A 21,771-nucleotide genomic window follows, 5' to 3' on the forward strand; every position below is an offset into this window, starting at 1 on the left:
TTAAAAATTGTCTTTGTGTATAGTTTGTTCAACTTTGAAATCAATGTTTTTTTTTAGTTCTTTAGTGAGCGTGCCTACTCTGGTATTGTGTGCTCAAGCCAACAGCTGGCAGATAGTGTTGGTATAGCCTACATGATGAGATTATTCTGGACAAAAGAGCCATTTGTAAAACGGCAGCCAAGCATCGATCATTATGTCACCAGAAATAAGACCCTCGATATTTATTGTAAAGGAACATCAAACCTGTCACTGTGCACTTTCACCATCCTGTGAAGTTCATATTTTTTCTAATCTGTAGCCTATTAAACTGCATGTTTTCCAGAGTTGTTGTCCTCCCACTACCACATGTCATCGCGTGACTCCAAGTTTAAATTGATATGATGGTTGTATCAATATTTGTTCATAAGCGTTTCCATCACCATTTCTCGCTTTATAATTTTACTGACACAAAAAGATCCCACCTTGTGTTTTGTCGACGTTTGGCAAGTTTACTGCCAAATATGCTGTTTCCATAAGGCCTGTTGTGACACTTTTTTTAACTTGTACTTTACTCGCATAAAAAGCTTGTATGAAAACCTGGTTTGTGTGGTAGAAGCTAGTGAGTAGGGATGTTTTTGCAGGAGAATCGCAACCATCCTCAACAACGTGCCCACCTCACAGACACAGATTTCCTGGACTCAGTCCTTTGGCTCTGTCCTCGCCCCCTCCTCCCCTCCACATAGTTGATGGTTGTTCTGTTTTGTACCCTCTCCCACCCCCCCACAGGCATGCACTACGGATATTTAGCCAATAGTGGCGCTAGCTCTGCCAACGCCGCCGCCAACGTTGCCCCCTCGTCATCCAGCTCCGATGAGGATGAGGAGGAGGAGGATGAGGAAGCAGGTCTGCTTATAGCTTTTATTCCCAACCCAACTCCAATAACCATCAACTAACCTGACCCTCACATCAACCCATGCAGCACTTACTTTTCTTTCAATCCCAGGCACTTTGCATTCATACTCATGTCTCAAAGCCACCTCCGCCCATCTCTAGCAGCTTCTCTGCCCCCCTCTACTGCCCACCTGACGGCCTCCACGCATTCAACAGCTATGCCACGTCTTCTCCCTGTTCCCAATAGATATTGGATGTTAGTGATGAGAGCTCATTAACTGAAACCACAGTGAAGCATGTCAGTCAGAAAGGTGAATCTGATCAGTTAACCTCTTCTTGATCAAGTTAGGATAAGCCTTGATTAAGCTTAATTCGATTCATCAGTTGAATCATGTGAGTAGGGTGTAGTGTTTGAGAGCAAATTAGTTGTTTTAGGATCCGTTTTGTCTTCTTGACATGCAGGCTACGCACTCGTTCTGGTGCTGTCCAATCATGTCCTCTCAGCTCTCGCCCACTAACCATTTAGGAACGATTGCATTTCAATTACAGGCACTGATCCAACTGGTTTCTGAATTAAGAAGCGCATTTTTCTTCCCGTTGCAACTTCAGAATTGCATCCTCCTGAAAAACAATTGATTTTGCATGATTGGTTTTGCATTTAAATAAGGGAAAACACATGTATAGAGCACACATACCTTTCTGTAGCTCCCTATCTGGACCAGTCACTAGCCTACACTTTGTTTGGAACCTCTAATCTTAGCACCTAACATAGTTATGCTATGCTGATAACGATGTTATTATACTACATTTCCCATTTTGGTTATCAGCATGCACTGTACATGCTGTGTTTCAACGAGAAGGTGTTGAGTGTCCTAGGGGTGCTGGTGGGTCCCACCCTTGGGTTTTGTGTAATTGGCTAGAGGTTAACAGCTTTTTAAATATAGCAGGTCCCTTGTTGCTGCGGGCCAGCAGGCACTGGTCTCCGCCGGGAGAAGGGTAGAGGCCTAGGCATGTCAGCACTAGCTCTCGCTAGCACCTCCTGCTAAAGGTGTGCTCCTCCTCCCCATCTTACACTCCAAACGCTCTCTATCATTCCATCATTTCCATTGTCATTTTCAAGTCGCAGATGTTTGTCCCGTTTGATGAGGTCACTTATCATTCTGTCTCTCTCTGTTGCTTGGCCAACATTTTTTGTTTATGCCTACCTTTTTTCTGTTTTGTGTTGACATCTCACATGACATGAATTCATATGAGAACAAGGGCATGTCAGTCATATCATCCTTGTGTCCCCAGCCTGCCAGTTTCACTAATATCCAGATCACTTAATCCAGTGGGGTGGCAGTCAGATTTAGCTGCCTGGGATAATTGGAGCTCATCCAATGAGCTCTTGGCCTGCGCAGGCAGTGCTATCTTGGTTCACTGTCACAGCCCTCCATTTGGCCCAATTTGATTAATCAACTCCGATGTGCATGTGACTGAGACTTAAAAGCACTCTCTTATAGTGCCCCATAGCCTCTCTACCTAATTACTCAAGAGATGGAAGGAAAGGCTCTGTGTGCATGGCCTAGGGAGTTGAAGATGATGATAACAGCTGTCTGTTTCTCTATAAGTAAGTAGCCTTGGCTTATGCGAGCCGGAATGGCTCATAGGAGCAGGAGCCTATCTCCTGTTTCTGTAGCGTAAGTAAACTTGATGTACAAGTACACCCCCTGACAGGATGCTAGTCTATCGCAGGACCTTACCCACAATCTATCTCCTTAATACTGAGTGCCATGCAAAGGCTCATTGAGTCCTATTTTTACTGTTTTTGGTATGACTAGGTCCAACTCCCAATCTCAGAGCGGACACTCTACCCACAAGGCCACTGAGTTGGGTTATATGTCTGTGGCTTCACCTATTTTCCCAATTTAGCAGCTTTCATGTGTTATTTTTCTCCCGCCAGCATGTCCAAGGCCCTGCAGAGTTGTACTAATCCGTTGAAAGACAACAGCTCCTCACAACTCTGTTTCGTTCTTCACCTCCCTCCTTTCTCAGGCGGGGATAGTTCCTCAACCACCACCGGCAGTGCGTCCCCGGTGCCCAACAGCTACGACTCCCTGGAAGGCGGCAGCTACCCAGGTACACACTTTACTCAGCTCTTAACATCCAACGATACATGTACTCTGCATTGCGGAGGCATTTGAAAAATTTGACCCAAACCATCTTGACGGCAGAGCCGTCATCCAATTGAAAATTTCTTCTGCCACATATCTCCACTCAACCACAGTCCCAAATGTACTCAGCGGGCAGCTATCCATTGGTACATGCAACTTTAATATTTCTCTCTTTATTTCCAGAGTTCTCCAATCCTCCGTCTGCCGACATGCCCAAACAGCCAGTCTATCAGCAGAGGCCGGTCTCCAGGGTAGACTCCTCCCCCTCACACGGCGGGTACAACCAAACTGGCTATCAGCATTTGCCACAGGTAAGATGTTCTGGTGCAACCTACCTGGTTGTGTATGACTGAAATGATAAAAATACGATATATTTCTCATTCTAATATGGTCCCTCATGAAATACATGAAAAGGAGTTTGCCTACTAAGTCAATACCAGTGGTGTAAATTACTTAAGTAAAAATGCTTTAAAGTACTACTTAAGTAGTGTTTTGGGGTATCTGTACTTTACTATTTATATTTTTGCCAACTTTTTATTTTACTTCACTACATTCCAAAATAAAAAATCTTAAGAAATTTGTACCGTCTGGTTTATATTTAAAACCAAATATTTTTAGACTTTTACTCAAGTAGTATTTTACTGGGTCACTTATACTTGAGTAATTTTCTAGTCAGGTGTCTTTTACTTTTCTTTAAGTATGACAATTGAGTACTTTTTACACCACTGGTCAATACAGTTCTAATCCGTTCCTTTCTATCATGTTCATCTCTGTTCCACACCTGACCCTTGTGGTAATGATCTACCTATCTCATTTTACTGTGGGACTAACTGCCTCCCATTTGTCCGTGCAGCCCTTCCCTAACATGTCCCAACTGTCTGCGGCCCTTGGGGGACTGAGCGGTGTACCAGAGCTGGAGGTGGAGGCACTGCGGCCTGTCAACCTGCTGCAGGAGAGGAACCTGCTGCCCCACCGGCCCCTGGACGCCCCCGAACCCAACCTCAGCGCTGACCTAAAGAAGGCCAACTGCAGCCCGGAGTAAGAGGGAGGGAGAGTTTGTGGGTTTGAGGATATGCTGGTATCTGAGCACAAAACTCACTGACAATATGCAGCATAAACTGAAACACTTTAAATGACAGGTCTCCCAAGCTTATTGATAGGATCAAGCAAAACCCATATTGAAAACATTGTTGATTTCAAACGTACTTCTCTATCTCCACACTGCATTGTTTCTCCATAGTCTCCGCTAACTCAATGAAACATATCAGCTCGTGCCTGGCAAGGCAGTGCTAAACGCTCTTCTCTCTGGCCTCCACAGCACGTTCAGGTGTACCCTGACCAACATCCCCCAGACCCAGGCCCTGCTGAATAAAGCCCGGCTTCCCCTAGGCCTGCTCCTGCACCCCTTCAGAGACCTGGCAGTAAGACATCCAACCCGAACACAACCAGGGCCCTGCCCACAAACATCCCCTGGCTCCTAACTCCTGGTGTAGATCTGAGAGGATTGGATAGGTGTAAGGAACTGACATTTCAGGGAGCTATGAACTTGGAAAGGCAATTTGCTACATTGGAACATAACACAGAACAAATGTTGTGGAATTGACTGAATATCTTAGAATAAAACTATTGGCTATTTCTATTGACTGGTGTTCAGTGTTGATCTATACTATGCCCCCTAAATAAAACCCTGTCATTCTGTCATAGGAAGTTAAACTGAGTACAGAAACAGAACAGCAGGAGGCAATGCAGGTTGAGATGGAGGATGAGGAGGTGCAAAAATACATTGTTTTAGGTTCAGTCGAAGTGCAAAGTGGTAAAAGTACAAAAAGCCAGTCGGTGTTGATATAAGGAGGTTACAGAAAGGATTCCACTCTTACAGATGCATATTGCAGATGCAGGTTAGGTCAAATATAGAGTTTAGACCAAATCTTCAGAAATAACTTTGTAACAAACCACAGATGAACAGAAAGTCATCTTCATCACAGAATCTCTCTCTATCCATAGCAACTCCCAGTGATCACGTCCAACATCATAGTGAGATGTCGCTCCTGTCGTACCTACATTAACCCCTTCGTCTCCTTCCTGGACCAGAGGAGATGGAAATGCAATCTCTGTTACAGGGTCAACGATGGTACGGATCCCTCTATTCAATATGTGTACAAGGGCAGCACTGTCCAAATGCTGATGTTCAATAACATCTGCTAAATCACCTGAATGTAAATATTCTCCTCAGTTCCTGATGAGTTCATGTATAACCCAGTGACCCGCTCATATGGAGAGCCCCACAAGAGGCCAGAGGTACAGAACTCCACTGTGGAGTTCATAGCCTCTTCAGATTACATGGTTAGTATTCATCCATCCAGAAGCAGTTTGCCCTCAGGTCTCCATCAGACACACGTCAGACTGCAGATGTGAATTGGTTGAATGTTTTGAGTAAAGCATGTGTTCTCCCCAGCTGCGTCCCCCTCAGCCTGCAGTGTACCTGTTTGTGCTGGATGTGTCTCACAACGCGGTGGAGGGAGGCTACCTGAACGTCTTCTGTCACACCCTACTGGAAAACCTGGACAAGTGAGTCGCTTTGCCATAGAGTCCATACATAGTATTTGGCAACCTTTTAGTTCTCAAAATAAGACTCTCTTTTTGTAGTTTAGGCTCCATTTCAAAGAGGGGGGGGGGGGGATAAAATGAGAAATGTAAAACATGGCCGCTTGCATTGGCCTGCTTGGAAGTGCGTAAGAACTGTAGGAATATTGAAATGAATCTCTCTGGTACATTCTGTTTTAGCAGTTAAGTCAATCAGCATGCATACATATAAAAGACCCCTTCAGTCCCCAGCTGTGCCCTGGACACCATATGTGAAATGATCGCCCCCCATCTATCTTCAGAGTTCGTACTGTTAGGTGACCTAAACTGGGACATGCTTAACTCCCCGGCCGTCCTACAATCTAAGCTAGATGCCCTCAATCTCACACAAATTATCAAGGAACCTAACAGATACAACCCTAAATCTGTAACCATGGGCATGCTCTTAGATATCATTATGACCAATTTGCCCTCTAAATACACCTCTGCTGTCTTCAACCAGGATCTCAGAGATCACTGCCTCATTGCCTGCGTGCGTAATGGGGCCACAGTGAAACAACCACCCCTCATCACTGTCAAATGCTCCCTTAAACACTTCAGGGAGCAGGCCTTTCTAATCAACCTGGCCCGGGTATCCTGGAAGGATATTGACCTCATCCCGTCAGTAGAGGATGCCTGGTTGCTCTTCAAAAGTGTTTTACTCACCATCTTAAATAAGCATGCCCCATTCAAAAAATGTACACAGTCAGTTTGGAAAGCTAAGGCTAGCTTTTTCAAGCAGAAATTTGCTTCCTGTAGCACTAATTCCAAAAAGTTTTGGGACACTGTAAAGTCCATGGAGAATAAGAGCACCACCTCCCAGCTGCCCACTGCACTGAGGATAGGAAACACTGTCACCACCAATAATCTACGATAATTTCAATAAGCATTTTTCTATGGCTGGCCATGCTTTCCACCTGGCTACCCCTACCCCGGCCAACATCTCAGCACCCCCTTCAGCAACTTGCCCTAGCCCCCCCCCTTGCTTCTCCTTCATCCAAATCCAGACAACTGATGTTCTGAAAGAGCTGCAAAATCTGGATCCCTACAAATCAGCTGGGCTAGACGATCTGGACCCTCTCTTTCTAAAATGATCCGCCGAAATTGTTGCAACTCCTGTTACTAGCCTGTTCAACCTCTTTCGTATCGTCTGAGATCCCCAAAGATTGAAAAGCTGCCATCCCCCTCTTCAAATGGGGAGACACTCTAGACCCAAACTGTTATAGACCTATATCCATCCTGCCCTGCCTTTTCTAAAAATCTGCGAAAGCCAATGTTAACTTCTTAGTGATCCCTTTGCGCGCCGGGATTGATTTGACAACACACAGTGAAATAGCAGCGCGCCAAATTCAAAAACAGAAATAATAATTCATAAATCATAGTGTTATACATCGGTTTAAAGATGAACGTCTTGTTAATCCAGCCACAGTGTCAGATTTCAAAAGGGCTTTATGGGGAAAGCAAACCATGCTATTCTCTGAGGACAGCACCCCATCAAACATACACGTGAAAATCATAATTCAACCCGCCAAGTGCGACACAAAAGTCAGAAATAACATATAATTCATGCCTTACCTTTGAAGATCTTCTTCTGTTGGCACTCCAATATGTCCAGTAAACATCACAAATAGTCCTTTTGTTCGATAAATTCTGTCGTTATATCCCCAAAATGTCAATTTATTTGGCGCAGTTTGATTCAGAAAATACACCGGTTCCAACTCGCGCAACATGACTACAAAGTATCTAATAAGTTACCTGTAAACTTGATCCAAACATTTCAAACAACTTTCCTAATCCAACTTTAGGTATTTTTAAACGTAAATAATCGATCAAATTTAAGACGGAATCAACTGTGTTCAATACCGGACGAAAACAAAGTGGAGCGAGCTTTCAGGTCGCGCCCCAACCACAACAGTACACTTGGCTATCCACCCAGATAGGAAATGGCTACTTCTTCATTTCTCAAAGGAAAAACATCAACCAATTTCTAAAGACTGTTGACATCTAGTGGAAGCGATAGGAACTGCAAACAAGTGCTTTAGAAATCTAGATCCACATAGAAAACCCATTGAAAAGAGAGTGACCTCAACATTTTTTTTCCTGGATGGTTTGTCCTCGGGGTTTCACCTGCCAAATAAGTTCTGTTATACTCACAGACATAATTTTAACAGTTTTAGAAACTTTAGAGTTTTTTTCTATCCAAATCAAATTATATGCATATCCTAGCTTCTGGGCCTGAGTAGCAAGCAGTTTACTTTGGGCACACTTTTCATCTTTGGGAGCAATTTTCAAACGCCTGAAGGTACCACATTCATCTGTACAAACAATAGTGCGCAAGTATAAACAGCATGGGACCACGAAGCCGTCATACCGCTCAGGAAGGAGACGCGTTCTGTCTCCTGGAGATGAACGTACTTTGGTGCGAAAAGTGCAAATCAATCCCAGATCAACAGCAAAGGACCTTGTGAAGATGCTGGAGGGAACGGGTACAAAAGTATCTATATCCACAGTAAAACGAGTCCTATATCAACATAACCCGAAAGGCAGCTCAGCAAGGAAGAAGCCACTGCTCCAAAACCGCAATAAAAAAGTCAGACTATGGTTTGCAACTGCACATGGGGACAAAGATTGTACTTTTGGAGTAATATCCTCTGGTCTGATGAAACAAAAATAGAACTGCTTGGCCATAATGACCATCGTTATGTTTGGAGGAAAAAGGCGGAGGCTTCCAAGCCGAAGAACACCATCCCAACCAATGAAGCACGGAGGTGACAGCATCATGTTGTGGGGATGCTTTGCTGCAGGAGGGACTGGTGCACTTCATCAAAATAGATGACATCATGAGGTAGGAAAATTATGTGGATATATTGAAGCAACATCTGAAGACATCAGTCAGGAAGTTTGGTCGCAAATGGGTCTTCCAAATGGACAATGACCCCAAGCATACTTCCAAAGTTGTGGAAACTTGTCAAGGTATTGGAGTGGCCATCACAAAGCCCTGACCTCAATTCTATAGAAAATTTGTGGGCAGAACTGAAAAAGTGTATGTGAGCAAGGAGGCCTACAAACCTGACACAGTTCCACAAGCTCTGTCAGGAGGAATGGGCCAAAATTCACCCAACTTATTGTGGTAAGCTTGTGGAAGGCTACCCGAAATGTTTGACCTAAGTTAAACCATTTAAAGGCAATGCTACCAAATACTAATTGAATGTATGTAAACTTCTGACCCACTGGGAATGTGATGAAAGAAATAAAAGCTGAAATAAATCATTCTCTCTACTATTATTCTGACATTTCACATTCTTAAAATAAAGTGTTGATCCTAACTGACCTAAAACGGGCATTTTTACTAGGATTAAATGTCAGGAATTGTGAAATTCTGAGTTTAAATGTTCCAATCTTCCAACTTCAACTGTATATCTAGTTTTTCTCGCCAGGAAAAGAGACATGGAATACTTGAGCTGGACTGTCATTCCAGTTTTTCCCAGGAAATTCAATTGGTCTTTGTCGTAACCTAACAAAACTAGCTCTGACAACTGTTTCGATGTCTGGAAGATCTGTCACGTCAACTCCATAATGCCAAATCCATAATCACACTTTTTGACGTGGAAATGAGTTCACCAGAATTCCAGTACACATACACACGCTGACATTGTCAAAGCCGAGAGAGATTCTGCCATTTCCATTGTCCAGTACTGTTATACGCTGGAGGCTAGGGTGACTCTCTGGGGGTTCTGTCTGTTTCAGGATGCCCGGGGACACTCGCACCCGAGTTGGCTTCATCACCTTCAACAGCACCATCCACTTCTACAACCTCCAAGAGAGCCTCTCACAGCCCCAGATGTTGGTGGTCTCCGACATCGACGGTGTGTGTTCTTTCATTCAGCTTCCCTCATCCATCTTCAGGTCCACTCCCTAGAAATGTCAGTCGGTTTGTGCTCTAGCTAACATGTTGTTATCTTGCTAAACAACTGTTGGCAAGGCAACAGTGTAGTGTTGACGACTGCAGACTGACTGCATCCCCACTCCCTCAAACTTACCTGTCACTTATTTACTGATGGTTGAAATAAAACAATTTTTTTAGTGTTCTCCAAGTTAAATATCTAAGGAAATTGAATTGGAGCTGTGATACATTAAATGATTCCTATCTTGGTTCTGTTTTTGTAGATCTCTTCATTCCAACCCACGACAGTCTCCTGGTGAACCTGAAGGAAAGCAGAGCGGTAAAGGTTTTTATTTGACTGAGAATGTGTGCAACTATTTGTGTTTACCAGTGTCATCACAGGCTGGTTTTCTTGACTGGCGTGTGAGGGTGAGAATCTTGGTGTGTTTTTGACCATGTATGGTTGCTTGATTTTGACTGCTCTCTTTCTCTCCCTCTCTTCTTTCTCTCCCCCCTCTCCCAGCTGGTGAGGGTACTGTTGACCTCCCTACACAGCATGTTTAGCCAGACCAGGGAGACCCACAGTGCCCTGGGCCCGGCGCTGCAGGCTGCCTACAAACTCATGTCCCCCACGGGGGGCCGCGTCTCCGTGTTCCAGACCCAGCTACCCACACTGGGCGCCGGCCTGTTGCAGTCCCGGGAGGACCCCAACCAGAGGTCCAGCACCAAGGTATGAGTGCTGAGTCACACACACACACAGGCATGACACACACAAACACAGTACCAGTCAAAAGTTTGGACACCTACTCATGCAAGGGTTTTTCTTTATTTTTTACTATTTTCTACATTGTCGAATAATAGTGAAGAAATCAACTATGAAATAACACATATGGAATCATGTAGTAACCAAAAAAGTGTTCAACAAATCAAAATATATTTGAGATTCTTCAAAGTAGCCACCCTTTGCCTTGATGACAGGTTTGCTCACGCTTGGCATTCTCTCAACCAGCTTCACCTGGAAGGCTTTTCCAACAGCCTTGAAGGAGTTCCCACATATGCAGAGCACTTGTTTGCTGCTTTTCCATCACTCTGCTGTCCAACTCATCCCAAACCATCTCAATTGGGTTGAGGTCGGGTGATTGTGGAGGCCGGGTCATCTGATGCAGCACTCCATCACTCTCCTTCTTGGTCAAATATCCCTTACACAGCCTGTAGGTGTGTTGGGTCATTGTCCTGTTGAAAACAAATTACAGTTCCACTAAGCGCAAACCAGATTGGATGGTGTATCGCTGCAGAATGCTGTGATAGCCATGCTAGTTAAGTGTGCCTTGAATTCTAAACAAATCACTGGCGGTGGGTTTTCCTTTCCTGTGGTGGTCCTCATGTGAGCCAGTTTCCTCATAGCGCTTGACGGTTTTTGCGAATGCACTTAAACTTTTTTGACACTTTCCGGATTGACTGACCTTCATGTCTTAAAGTAATGATGGACTGTCGTTTCTCTTAGCCCTATTTGGTAAAAGACCAGGTCCAAATTATGTCAAGGACGCTCAAATAAGCAAAGAGAAACAACAGTCCAGCATTACTTTAAGACATGAAGGTCAGTCAATCCCGAAAATCTTGCGCTATAAAGAAACTGGCTGTCATGAGGATCGCCACAGGTAAGGAAGACCCAGAGTTACCTCTCCTGTAGAGGATAAGATCATTAGAGTTACCAGCCTCAGATTGCAGCCCAAATAAATGCTTCACTGAGTTCAAGACACATCTCAACATCAACTCTTCAGAGGAGACTGCGTCAATCAGGCCTTCATGGTCGAAATGCTGCAAAGAAGCCACTACTAAAGGACACCAATAAGAGGAAGAGACTTGCTTGGGCCCTGGAGGGCAGGTAGGTTGCCCGCGGTGATGCCTCTCGAGAGACTTACGGTTGAGGGAGGTGCAGTTGCCGTACCAGGCGGTGATACAGCCCGACAGGATGCTCTCAATTGTGCATCTGTAAAATTGAGGGTTTTAGGTGACAAGCCAAATTTCTTCAGCCTCCTGAGGTTGAGGAGGCGCTGTTGCGCCTTCACCACGCTGTCTGTGTGGGTGGACCATTTCAGTTTGTCCGTGATGTGTATGCTGAGGAACTTGAAGCTTTCTACCTTTTCCACTGCTGTCCCGTCGATGTGGATAGGGGGGTGCGCCTTCTGCTGTTACAGCCAAATGCCTGAGTATGGTTCTGTGATGTAAGGTTCCAGTTCTCTAAGAAGTCTATTGTGCATGTTATGTTGTGACAGGGGGTCCAACACCTGGGCCCAGCCACAGACTTCTACAAGAAGCTGGCCCTGGACTGTTCTGGCCAACAGATAGGAGTGGACCTGTTCCTCCTCAGCTCCCAGTACTCTGACCTGGCCTCACTAGGTAAGACGTGACCGCCCATTCTTTAGCTGAAAAAACCCAGACAAAATCTCATGATAAAATAGAATATAGCCGTCCTTAGGGTAAACATTCAACATCAGGCTGACCACAGCATCCTCTGTCCCTCTCCTCGGTCCAGCCTGTATGTCTAAGTTCTCAGCGGGCAGTATCTTCTACTACCCCTCGTTGCACCACGTTCACAACCCGGCCCAGCTGGACAAGTTCCAGAAGGATCTGGAGCGCTACCTCACCAGGAAGATCGGCTTCGAGGCGGTTATGAGGATACGCTGCACCAAAGGTAGGTCTCAAAGATCTAGACAAGTATGTAGTTACGATTTTGCAACAGTAAACTACTTCTAGATTATAATTTTTTGTGTGTATTGTCTTTTAGCGGTTTTATTTTATTTCTGAAAGTTACTGTTGTCACTCGCCAAAATGAACAGTATACATGTATTGACCATTTCCATATCTATTTAGTGGTTATCATTACTAAGTATGTCGGTCTCCTCTCTCCTTGGTTGACAGGCTTGTCCATCCACACGTTCCACGGGAACTTCTTTGTGCGCTCGACGGACCTGCTGTCCCTGGCCAACATCAACCCAGACTCGGGCTTCGCCGTGCAGATGTCTATAGAGGAGAGCCTGGCCGACACCGCACTGGCCTGCTTCCAGTCTGCGCTGCTGTACACCTCCAGCAAAGGTACACGCATTCGCGCACACACAGTTTCATCTCTTCAACCTTCTTACATTTAAATTCATTGTGGAAATCATCTTTGTCAAATATTTTAAATGCTCGTAGAGAAGTCATTCCACTTTTTTACTTTTACCCAAATTAATTATTTGTTTCTAGACAGTTATTTTAGTATCATCTAACAAAGACTAATGAGTCTACGCCCTTCTCTAATTCTTTCTGTGACCCTCTCTACGTCCTCTTAGGGAAGAGGCGCATCAGGGTCCATACTCTGTGTCTGCCAGTGGTGAGCCAGCTTAGTGATGTATATGCCGGGGCTGACGTTCAGGCCATCACCTGCCTCCTAGCCAACATGGGTGAGTATGTGTATATCTCTCACACACACACACGCTGTATTTGTTCATGGGACCTGATTTTTCAATTTCTATGAACAGCCATTGACCGGTCGATCTCGTCAAGCCTGTCGGATGCCAGGGATGCCCTGGTGAATGCGGTGGTGGACTCTCTGAGTGCATACAAGAACACTGTATCTAATATCCAGCAGTCTGGTCTCATCGCCCCTGCAGCCCTGTGTCTCTTCCCCCTCTACGTGCTGGCACTACTCAAACAGGTCAGTCTGTGCATTACACACACAAACACATTCTGCAGACAGGACTTTACACATAAACACATCTCGGGTTTGTGTACATATGCCCCAACACACACACACACACACACACACACACACACACACACACACATACATCTAAGGTCATCCCGGGGACGATAAAAAATAGTCTGGACGATAGAGCCAAAATTCATACAAACCCCCCAAAATTATTTAACCAATGAGGCTGATGCAACAGATCTGAACGTTTAGCTTAACATGTTGGTAAACTTGTTTATTCACATAACAGGGCTCCCCTGGTGCCACTGACTTTGGTGCCACCAACTGACAGTTATTCAATAAATAATATTGGTCACACCCTAAAATAATTTATTCAATAAATAAGTTATAAAAAGTTATTACTTCTTAAACAATTAAGTTTATGGTTAAAAACATTTTTTTAAATGCAGACTGCCTCTGCTCAGATTGCAAGGTGGGTGATGTGCATCAGGCACTGGCCTTTCTATTTTGACCATTTGATCTCAACGAACCGTGTCGACAGTCAAGCCTTGAGCCATTAATGTTAATTATCCTACATTGTATTTGTCAAACATGACCGGCGTTTTAGCCTATATTTACAGTGCATTCGGAAAGTATTTAGACCCCTTCCCTTTTTCCACATTGTGTTACGTCAGACTTATAAATAATCAATTTTAGAATTGTTTATCCCCTTATCAGTCTACACACAATATCCCATATTGACAAAGCAAAAAACAGGTTTGGAGAAATTTTGGCAAATTTATTTAAAAAAATAAACAGATACCTTATGTACATAAGTATTCAGACCCTTTGCTATGAGACTCAAAATTGAGCTCAGGTGCATCCTGTTTCCTTTGATTATCCTTGATGTTTCTACAACTTGATTAGAGTCAGCCTGTGCTAAATTCAATTGATTGGACATGATTTGGAAAGGCGCACACCTGTCTATATAAGGTCCCACAGTTGACAGTGCATGTCAATGCAAACCAAGCCATGAGGTCGAAGGAATTGTCCGTAGAGCTCTGAGACAAAATGGTGTCGAGGCACAGATCTGGGGAAGGGTACCAAAACATTTCTGCTGCATTGAAGGTTCCCAAGAACACAGAGGCCTCCATCATTCTTAAATGAAAGAAGTTTGGAACAACCAAGACTTATCCTAGAGCTGGCCAAACTCAGCGATCGGGGGAGAAGGGTCTTAGTCAGGGAGGTGACCAACAATCCGATTCCTCTGGAGATGGGAAAACCTTCCAAAAAGACAACCATCTTTGCTGCACTCCCCCAATCTGGCCTTTACGGTAGAGTGGGCAGACTGAAGCCACTTCTCAGTAGAAGGCACATGACAGCCTTCTTGGAGTCTGCCAAAAGGCACCTAAAGACTCTCAGATCATGAGAAACAAGATTCTCTGGTCTGATGAAACCAGGATTGAACTCTTAGGCCTGAATGCCAAGCATCACTTCTGGAGGAAACCTGGCACCATCCCTACGGTGAAGCATGGTGCTGGCAGCAGCATGCTGTGGAGATGTTTTTCAACAGCAGGGACTGGAGGACTAGTTAGGATCGAGGGAAAGATGAACGGAGCTAAGTACAGAGAGATTTTTATGAATACCTGCTCCAGAGCGCTCAGGACCTCACTGGGGCGAAGGTTCACCTTCCAACAGGACAATGATCCTAGGCACACAGCCAAGACAACGCAGGAGTGGCTTCGGGACAAGTCTCTGAATGTCCTTGAGTGGCCCGTCCAGAGCCTGGACTTGAACCCTATCGAACATCCTCTGGAGAGACATGAAAATAGCTGTGCAGCGATGCTCCCCATCCAACCTGACAGCTTCAGAGGATCTGCAGAGAAGAATAGGTAAAACGCCCAAATACAGGTGTGCCAATCTTGTTGCATCACACCCAAGAAGACTTGAGGCTGTAATCGCTGCCAAAGGGGCTTCAAGAAAGTATTGAGTAAAGGGTCTGAATACTTATTATGATGTAATATTTCCATTTTTTTATTTGTAAAACATTTGCAAAAAATTCTAAACCTGTTTTTTGCTTTCTCGTTATTGTGTTTAAATTGATGAGGGGGGAAAAACTATTTAATCAATTTTAGGATAAGGCTGTCACATTTCTTCTGGGAAAAAAGTCCAGTTGACTTTATTATGTAAATGCATGCAAAATAGATTTGAATATTATTCAAATGTTTGCTTTTTTTTAGAGGCAAGTATTTTAATGCGAATTTGTGGCTGAGTTGATCTATTTCAGTAGTCCACATATTAGCCTTTCAAATCACTGTGAATGACCTATGTCCTAGAGTAGAGCCATGTTGGAATATTACTTTATTTTGTATAATTTTTATTTTTTACAATTTAACCTATTTTCGTTTGGGATGCTTCAGTTTTGGACAGATGAAATTGCGCTTTGGGACGATTCTGGGTTGAGCCGGCCTTTACACATACCTAGCCCTTTTGTCCAGAGGAACTTTTGTATGTACTGTTTATCTCAGTCACTAGTTAAGTTAGAAGCAAGCTGTCAATGCCACCCCTTCTCATGAGTCTCTTCTCCCATTTCCTCTTCCTCTCCACCAAACAGAAAGCACTGCGCTTGGGGACCAGCACCAAGCTAGACGAGCGTGTCTTCGCCATGTGTGAGTTCAAGAGCCAGCCGCTGCAGCAGATCATGCGCGCGGTCCACCCCGACCTCTACCGCCTGGACACCATGTCAAACCAGGTGAGAGATCAAACCGACACTCTGCTTTTAACAACTGATCCAAAATCAGCTCTCCACTGACCTCTAGTGTTATGATGTACACAGGTGGAAAATAACTTTTTGGTCCACCAGCAACTTTGGCAGGTAGATGGGGTAAAACCTTTTTACCTGCTAAAATACACTACCGGTTAAAAGTTTTAGAACACTTACTCATTCAAGGGTTTTTCTTTGTTTTTACTATTTTCTACATTGTAGAATAATAGTGAAGACATCAAAACCATGAAATAACACATGGAATCATGTAGTAACCAAAAAAGTGGTTTTAATTTTAACCAAATTAAAATATATTTTATGTTTGAGATTCTTCAAAGTAGCCACCCTTTGCCTTGATAACAGCTGCACACTCTTGGCATTCTCTCAACCAGCTTCATGAAATGCATTTAAATTAACAGGTGTGCCTTGTTAAAAGTTCATTTGTGGAATTTCTTAACTTCCTAATGCGTTTCAGCCAATCAGTTGTGTTGTGACAAGGTAGGGGCTGTATACAGAAGATAGCCCTATTTGGTAAAAGACCAAGTCCATATTATAGCAAGAACAGCTAAAATAAGCAAAAAGAAACAACAGTCCATCATTACTTTAAGACATGAAGGTCCATCAATACGGAACATTTCAAGAACTTTGAAAGTTTCTTCATGTGCAGTCGCAAAAACCATCAAGTGCTATGATGCAACTGGCTGTCATGAGGACCGCCACAGGAAAGGAAAACCCAGAGTTACCTCTGCTGCAGAGGCTAAGATCATTAGTTACCAGCCTCAGAAATTGCAGCCCAAATAAATGCTTCAGAGTTGAAGTAACAGACACATCTCAAGACTGCATGAATCAGGCCTTCATGGTCGAATTGCTGCAAAGAAACCACTACTAAAGGACACCAATAAGAAGAAGAGACTTGCTTGGGCCAAGAATCACAAGCAATGGACATTAGACCTGTGGAAATGTATCCCAACCGCTGTGTCTTTGTGAGATGCGGTGTGGGTGAACGGATGATCTCCGCATGTGTGGTTCCCACCGTAAAGCATGGAGGAGGTGGTGTTATGGTGTGGGGGTGCTTTGCTGGTGACACTGTCTGTGATTTTATTTAGAATTCAAGGCACACTTAACCAGCATGGCTACCACAGCATTCTGCAGCGAGACTCCATCCCATCTGATTTTGGCTTAGTGGGACTATCATTTGTTTTTCAACAGGACAATGACCTAACACACCTCCAGGCTGTGTAAGGGCTATTTTACCAAGAAGGAGAGTGATGGAGTGCTGCATCAGATGACCTGGCCTCCACAATCCCCGGACCTCAACCAAATTGAGATGGTTTGGGATGAGTCGGACCGCAGAGTGAAGGAAAAACCGCCAACAAGTGCTCAGCATATGTAGGAACTCCTTCAAGACTGTTGGAAAAGCCTTCCAGGTGAAGCTGGTTGAGAGAATGCCAAGAGGGTGCAAAGCTGTCAAGGCAAAGGGTTGCTATTTGAATCTGTTTTGTTTAACAGATTTGTTAAACACTCTTTTGGTTACTACATGATTCCATATGTGTTATGTCATAGTTTTGATGTCTTCACTGTAATTCTACAATATAGTAAAACTAAAGAAAAACCCTTGAATGAGTAGGTGTTCTAAAACTTTTGACCGGAAGTGTATTTTTCACCATTATTACACCAAAAATCACAAATAATGGATGTGCATGCTTTGTAATATTTTTCTAAAACAAGAAATGTATTACTAGTTAGAAGTAATGTGGTAGGGATGTTGTAATGTGGTGTAACAATTTAGATACAATTGTATGAACAGTTCTACAACTGAACATCAAGAATCAACAAAGTGCCTACCTGCCACAAAATGCTTTGATACGGCTAATTTATTATTCGAGTATAGGCCTCTACGCTGACATTTTTTACAAGGAGCACATAAGTTGAAATTTAGGAGCACACTGAGCACAAGTTGACCTACACACTGAAGGCTGCCAAGCCGAAACATCTGTGTACACTATACCTGCTGCAGTGAAAATAATGAAGAAAACATTTGATGTAAGCCTTACATCTTTTCAGGTGCGGACCAATCACACTTTTGCTTATCTAAATTTACAGGTTTTACGAGCAACCAAACTTCTGGGAGAGGGCGATGGTCCCCTTTTTGATAGTAATTTCTTATCATTAAAACACTTAAGTTCATTAATTAAAGTTTTTGGGTAGAGCTTCATGCTCAAACAAGCACTATATACCTGCAAATATTTGAGTCATTAGATGCACTTTTTTTCCAGTTACCTCTAAGGGCGGGCCGTTAACATGGTAAGGGGACACTCCATGTCTGTCAGAGGAGAATCTCTGCTCCGCTAGCAGCAGACAGTTGCAGCAAACTCAAACTAATATTGAAAAACAATCTAGCATCTGAACAAAACTATGTAACTAGCCAAGAAGCACAAGCACAAAGTCACACTTCAGTTGCCTTTCAGGTCGATTCGACCAACTTCTACATTTGGGCTTTGGATTGAAAAAATACTTTTCTCAAATGTTCTGTGGCCAACGTGGCTGGTGAAAAGGTCATTCTTAACTGCCAATGCCAAAATCGACCCGCGGGTGGCAGGTGTTCATTTCCCATCCTGCATATAGCAAATGAGTGAAAACGGTTCTTGGTTCAGTTCTTAGATACAGTGATTCTATAATGGTGGACTGATACTGATTTTGTTATGTATTTGCAGCCTTAGACTGGTTCACAGCTGGAAACATTGGTTTTGTTTACCTGGGATGGTGACGAGTATACTAATTACTGATACTGCATGACCCTTTCTGTCCACAGGGGGCTCTCCACCTGAACGACTGCATAGTACCCCAGCCCCATCTGCTGCACCTCACGGCTGAGAAGCTGACCAGAGAAGGAGCGTTCCTCATGGACTGTGGCAGCGTAAGTCCTGCTGTGCTCTCAATCATATGACCTAAGTCCCTGTAAAGCGTACCTGTCTCTGTTTAAAGACTTTAGCCATGCACTCCTCCATCCGTTCTTCCATGATAATAACAGATCTGATGAGGTTGGATAGGTGAAGGCAGTACTGGTAGTAACTCCACTTTCACATATCCAATCATGTATAGATCAGTGATTACGTCAGAGAAGGGACTGGGGGAAAGATCCTTGTTACTGTTTTAATGTGAACTACATTGGCTGCCTTTGTTCTCTTCTCCAGGTCTTTTACTTGTGGATTGGGAAATGCTGTAATGATGTGTTCATTCGGGACGTGTTGGGATGCCCAAACCACGCTTCTATACCCCCTAACATGGTTAGTGAGGCACAGAGATTCATTAGACACAATGTGACATATCTACCGCTGTGTATAACTCAGTGTTTTATCTCCAGCTGGTGCTTCACAGCGAGTGAGTACTGTACTCCGTTAGTTCAGCTAGGGAGTCATTAACTATTCAATCATTTGCTTGTTTGGTTCTACTTTTTGACGAATGGCCGTTGCTACATCAAATAATGTGTCATACCACACAACGGAGGTGTTGCAACAACCAACCACGTACGAACTTCACATTCCAGACCACACGTACCTATTTCACTAAACCCCCCCACACACACACACACACACACGAGACGTGAAGATCTGGCATTGAAACCACTAGGTCTCTGGAGTCTGTACGCACACAGTCTTTCTTGAGGGTGCAGCAGTAGTAAAAAACATTTTTTCTCCGCATCTCTTTTATGAATACCAGACCCAAATTCCTGAGTTGGAAACCCCTCTGTCTGAACGACTGCGTGCACTTCTCGTCTGGCTACAGGACTCGAGAACCTTCAGCTCAACTCTTCACGTCGTGAAGTAAGTCAAGTGCCCCTGGTCTGATTAATTGGTGTGTGCGTTGCAAGTGAAGTGCCTTGGTCCATGTCATGTAGCAAACCATCAGTTTTTTCATGTGGTAAAAAAGGTACTGTGTGTTCAATGTGAACATGCAGCCACTGCGAGGGTCATTGATGGACGGCTAGGACGGAGGCCCCCTATAGTGAGCGTTGTTTTAGTTCATTCTAACGTCATGCCGGTGCGTTGTTGCACTATGACAGGCTGCTGTGGGGATCTGTTTCCTACCAATGTCTAAGGACCACAGGACAATTCTTCACACCAAAAGGAAGTCTTATGAACGCGAAGAGGCCGTTTTTAAGAATTGTTTTATTCCCGAAAGAAAGTCTTACAAATTCAAAGACTCTTTTAGGAATTGCAATAGACTGTACATTTATTCAGACTATGCCCTCATTCCTATTTCACATGCTCATCCATTTCATTACTTCTCCCTATAGGGACGATGCTACAGCGAAGACCAGCTTTTTCCAGCACTTGGTAGAGGACCGGTCGGAGTCGGCCCTCTCCTACTACGAGTTCCTGCTCCACATCCAGCAGCAGATGTCCAAGTAGAACACATTGAGCAGAAGGCCCCTTGAACGTGGCACATGACAAACCGAAAGCTCCCTCAGACTGACTGTAGTGAGGTAGTAGGACCACCGATGGACAACGCTACCACCCCAACCCCACCGAACCCCTAGCTCTCTGGTCAACCGCGGCCTATGACTGTGGGAGGCTGGTGGAAGGACCAAAGTGAAGATGACTTCCGGAGTTGAAGTGAAGGAATTGGCGTTTTGGACTCACGGAGCAAGTTGTGCGCTCTGAACAGGCTGCTGCTTCAACCAGCTCGATGGCTTGAACCCTTCCCCCTATTGTCTCTCAGCCACTTTCGTAGCTCCACGTAGCATCTCTCCCCAAGAGAAAGCAAGGAGAGGCTGCTACTTCATCTGATTAAGTTGACTCTTCTCCGACACGCCCCCGCATGTTGTGGTATCATAGTTTATCATACATGCTCCCCATCCCTGTTCCATTTTCTCTTCTTTTCAAACACATTGACATACGAGTACAGCATCCCCTCTCCTTGTTTTCACTGTGTGGTTTGGAGCTGCATCTTTCACCATTGTGTTTGCTGCTGCTAGTCGGGTGATTGGCTCCCCTCTGCTTAACAGGATGCTAGTCAAGTGTTTGAAGACCCTGGCCCCTCCCCCTGCTGTTCAAACCCTGTGTTGTCTAGATTAAACTGAAACCCCTGAACATTTCCCCCCTCTTGTTTTTCGAGCCGCTACCAGAAGTTGCTGTCCACTTTGTAACTAGTGAAAATAATATTTTATGTGCGATAATTTATGACGAGCTTATTAAATAAAATGAAACAGTATTTGGCTTGATGATTATTTTTCCCTCTTATAACAGTAGGCCATTTCCATATTTTGCAGATGTCTGTTCTGGTATTGCACTACAGGATTTCTGAAACTTAGTCCTCGGGACCCAAAGGGGTGCATGTTTAGTTTTTTTCCCTAGCACTACACAGCTGATTCAAATAATCAACTAAACATCAAGCTTTGATCAATTGAATCCGCTGTAGTTTTAGGGCAAAAACCAAAACGTGCACCAATTGGGGTCCCCGGGACCGAGTTTGGGGAAACGTTGGACTAAAGGATGTGCATCTGCTAAAATATATTTAATTCATGGTGTGTGTGGAGAATATTAATAGTTGTATCATGTGACCAAAACGGTTTTGCTGTGGTTGAGGGGACATGACTATGGTCAAGTGATTGGCAGGAACTTTGCATTTCTTTTCATCTTGGCTAAACACATCTACGTTTTCTACTGATTTCTTTAAGATGCCTATCACAGAGAACTGAAAGGCATATCGAAGTTATGTTTTATAAAGGAAATGGAATGACTGTTTCCTAAAGGAAAAGGATAGGAATACAAGACCTTTTACAGACTCAATGAACCACTTCGCT

At 44.0% G+C, this 21,771-nt stretch overlaps 1 protein-coding gene across 3 annotated transcripts in view; it reads left to right on the plus strand.

Moving 5' to 3' along the window:
- Positions 1 to 21,179, plus strand: part of LOC129858143 (protein transport protein Sec24B-like) — a 30,952-nt gene extending 9,773 nt beyond the window's left edge. For 2 of the 3 annotated variants that reach the window (XM_055927142.1, XM_055927144.1), the window contains exons 4-24: positions 766 to 882; positions 2,905 to 2,988; positions 3,207 to 3,334; positions 3,877 to 4,061; positions 4,342 to 4,444; positions 5,028 to 5,154; positions 5,257 to 5,366; positions 5,479 to 5,591; positions 9,393 to 9,511; positions 9,813 to 9,868; positions 10,052 to 10,258; positions 11,805 to 11,928; positions 12,065 to 12,223; positions 12,451 to 12,624; positions 12,861 to 12,971; positions 13,050 to 13,225; positions 15,816 to 15,953; positions 18,778 to 18,882; positions 19,160 to 19,252; positions 19,686 to 19,789; positions 20,263 to 21,179. In XM_055927142.1, the coding sequence (XP_055783117.1) occupies positions 766 to 882; positions 2,905 to 2,988; positions 3,207 to 3,334; positions 3,877 to 4,061; positions 4,342 to 4,444; positions 5,028 to 5,154; positions 5,257 to 5,366; positions 5,479 to 5,591; positions 9,393 to 9,511; positions 9,813 to 9,868; positions 10,052 to 10,258; positions 11,805 to 11,928; positions 12,065 to 12,223; positions 12,451 to 12,624; positions 12,861 to 12,971; positions 13,050 to 13,225; positions 15,816 to 15,953; positions 18,778 to 18,882; positions 19,160 to 19,252; positions 19,686 to 19,789; positions 20,263 to 20,377 (2,648 nt within the window). In that variant the 3' untranslated portion in view covers positions 20,378 to 21,179. The remainder of the gene's footprint in view (positions 1 to 765; positions 883 to 2,904; positions 2,989 to 3,206; positions 3,335 to 3,876; positions 4,062 to 4,341; positions 4,445 to 5,027; positions 5,155 to 5,256; positions 5,367 to 5,478; positions 5,592 to 9,392; positions 9,512 to 9,812; positions 9,869 to 10,051; positions 10,259 to 11,804; positions 11,929 to 12,064; positions 12,224 to 12,450; positions 12,625 to 12,860; positions 12,972 to 13,049; positions 13,226 to 15,815; positions 15,954 to 18,777; positions 18,883 to 19,159; positions 19,253 to 19,685; positions 19,790 to 20,262) is intronic. The other variant, XM_055927145.1, reaches the window with a different exon arrangement.
- The last annotated feature ends 592 nt before the right edge of the window (positions 21,180 to 21,771 follow it).

The sequence above is a fragment of the Salvelinus fontinalis genome, chromosome 6, assembly GCF_029448725.1.
Source record: "Salvelinus fontinalis isolate EN_2023a chromosome 6, ASM2944872v1, whole genome shotgun sequence".
NCBI classification, from domain to species: Eukaryota; Metazoa; Chordata; class Actinopteri; order Salmoniformes; family Salmonidae; genus Salvelinus; species Salvelinus fontinalis.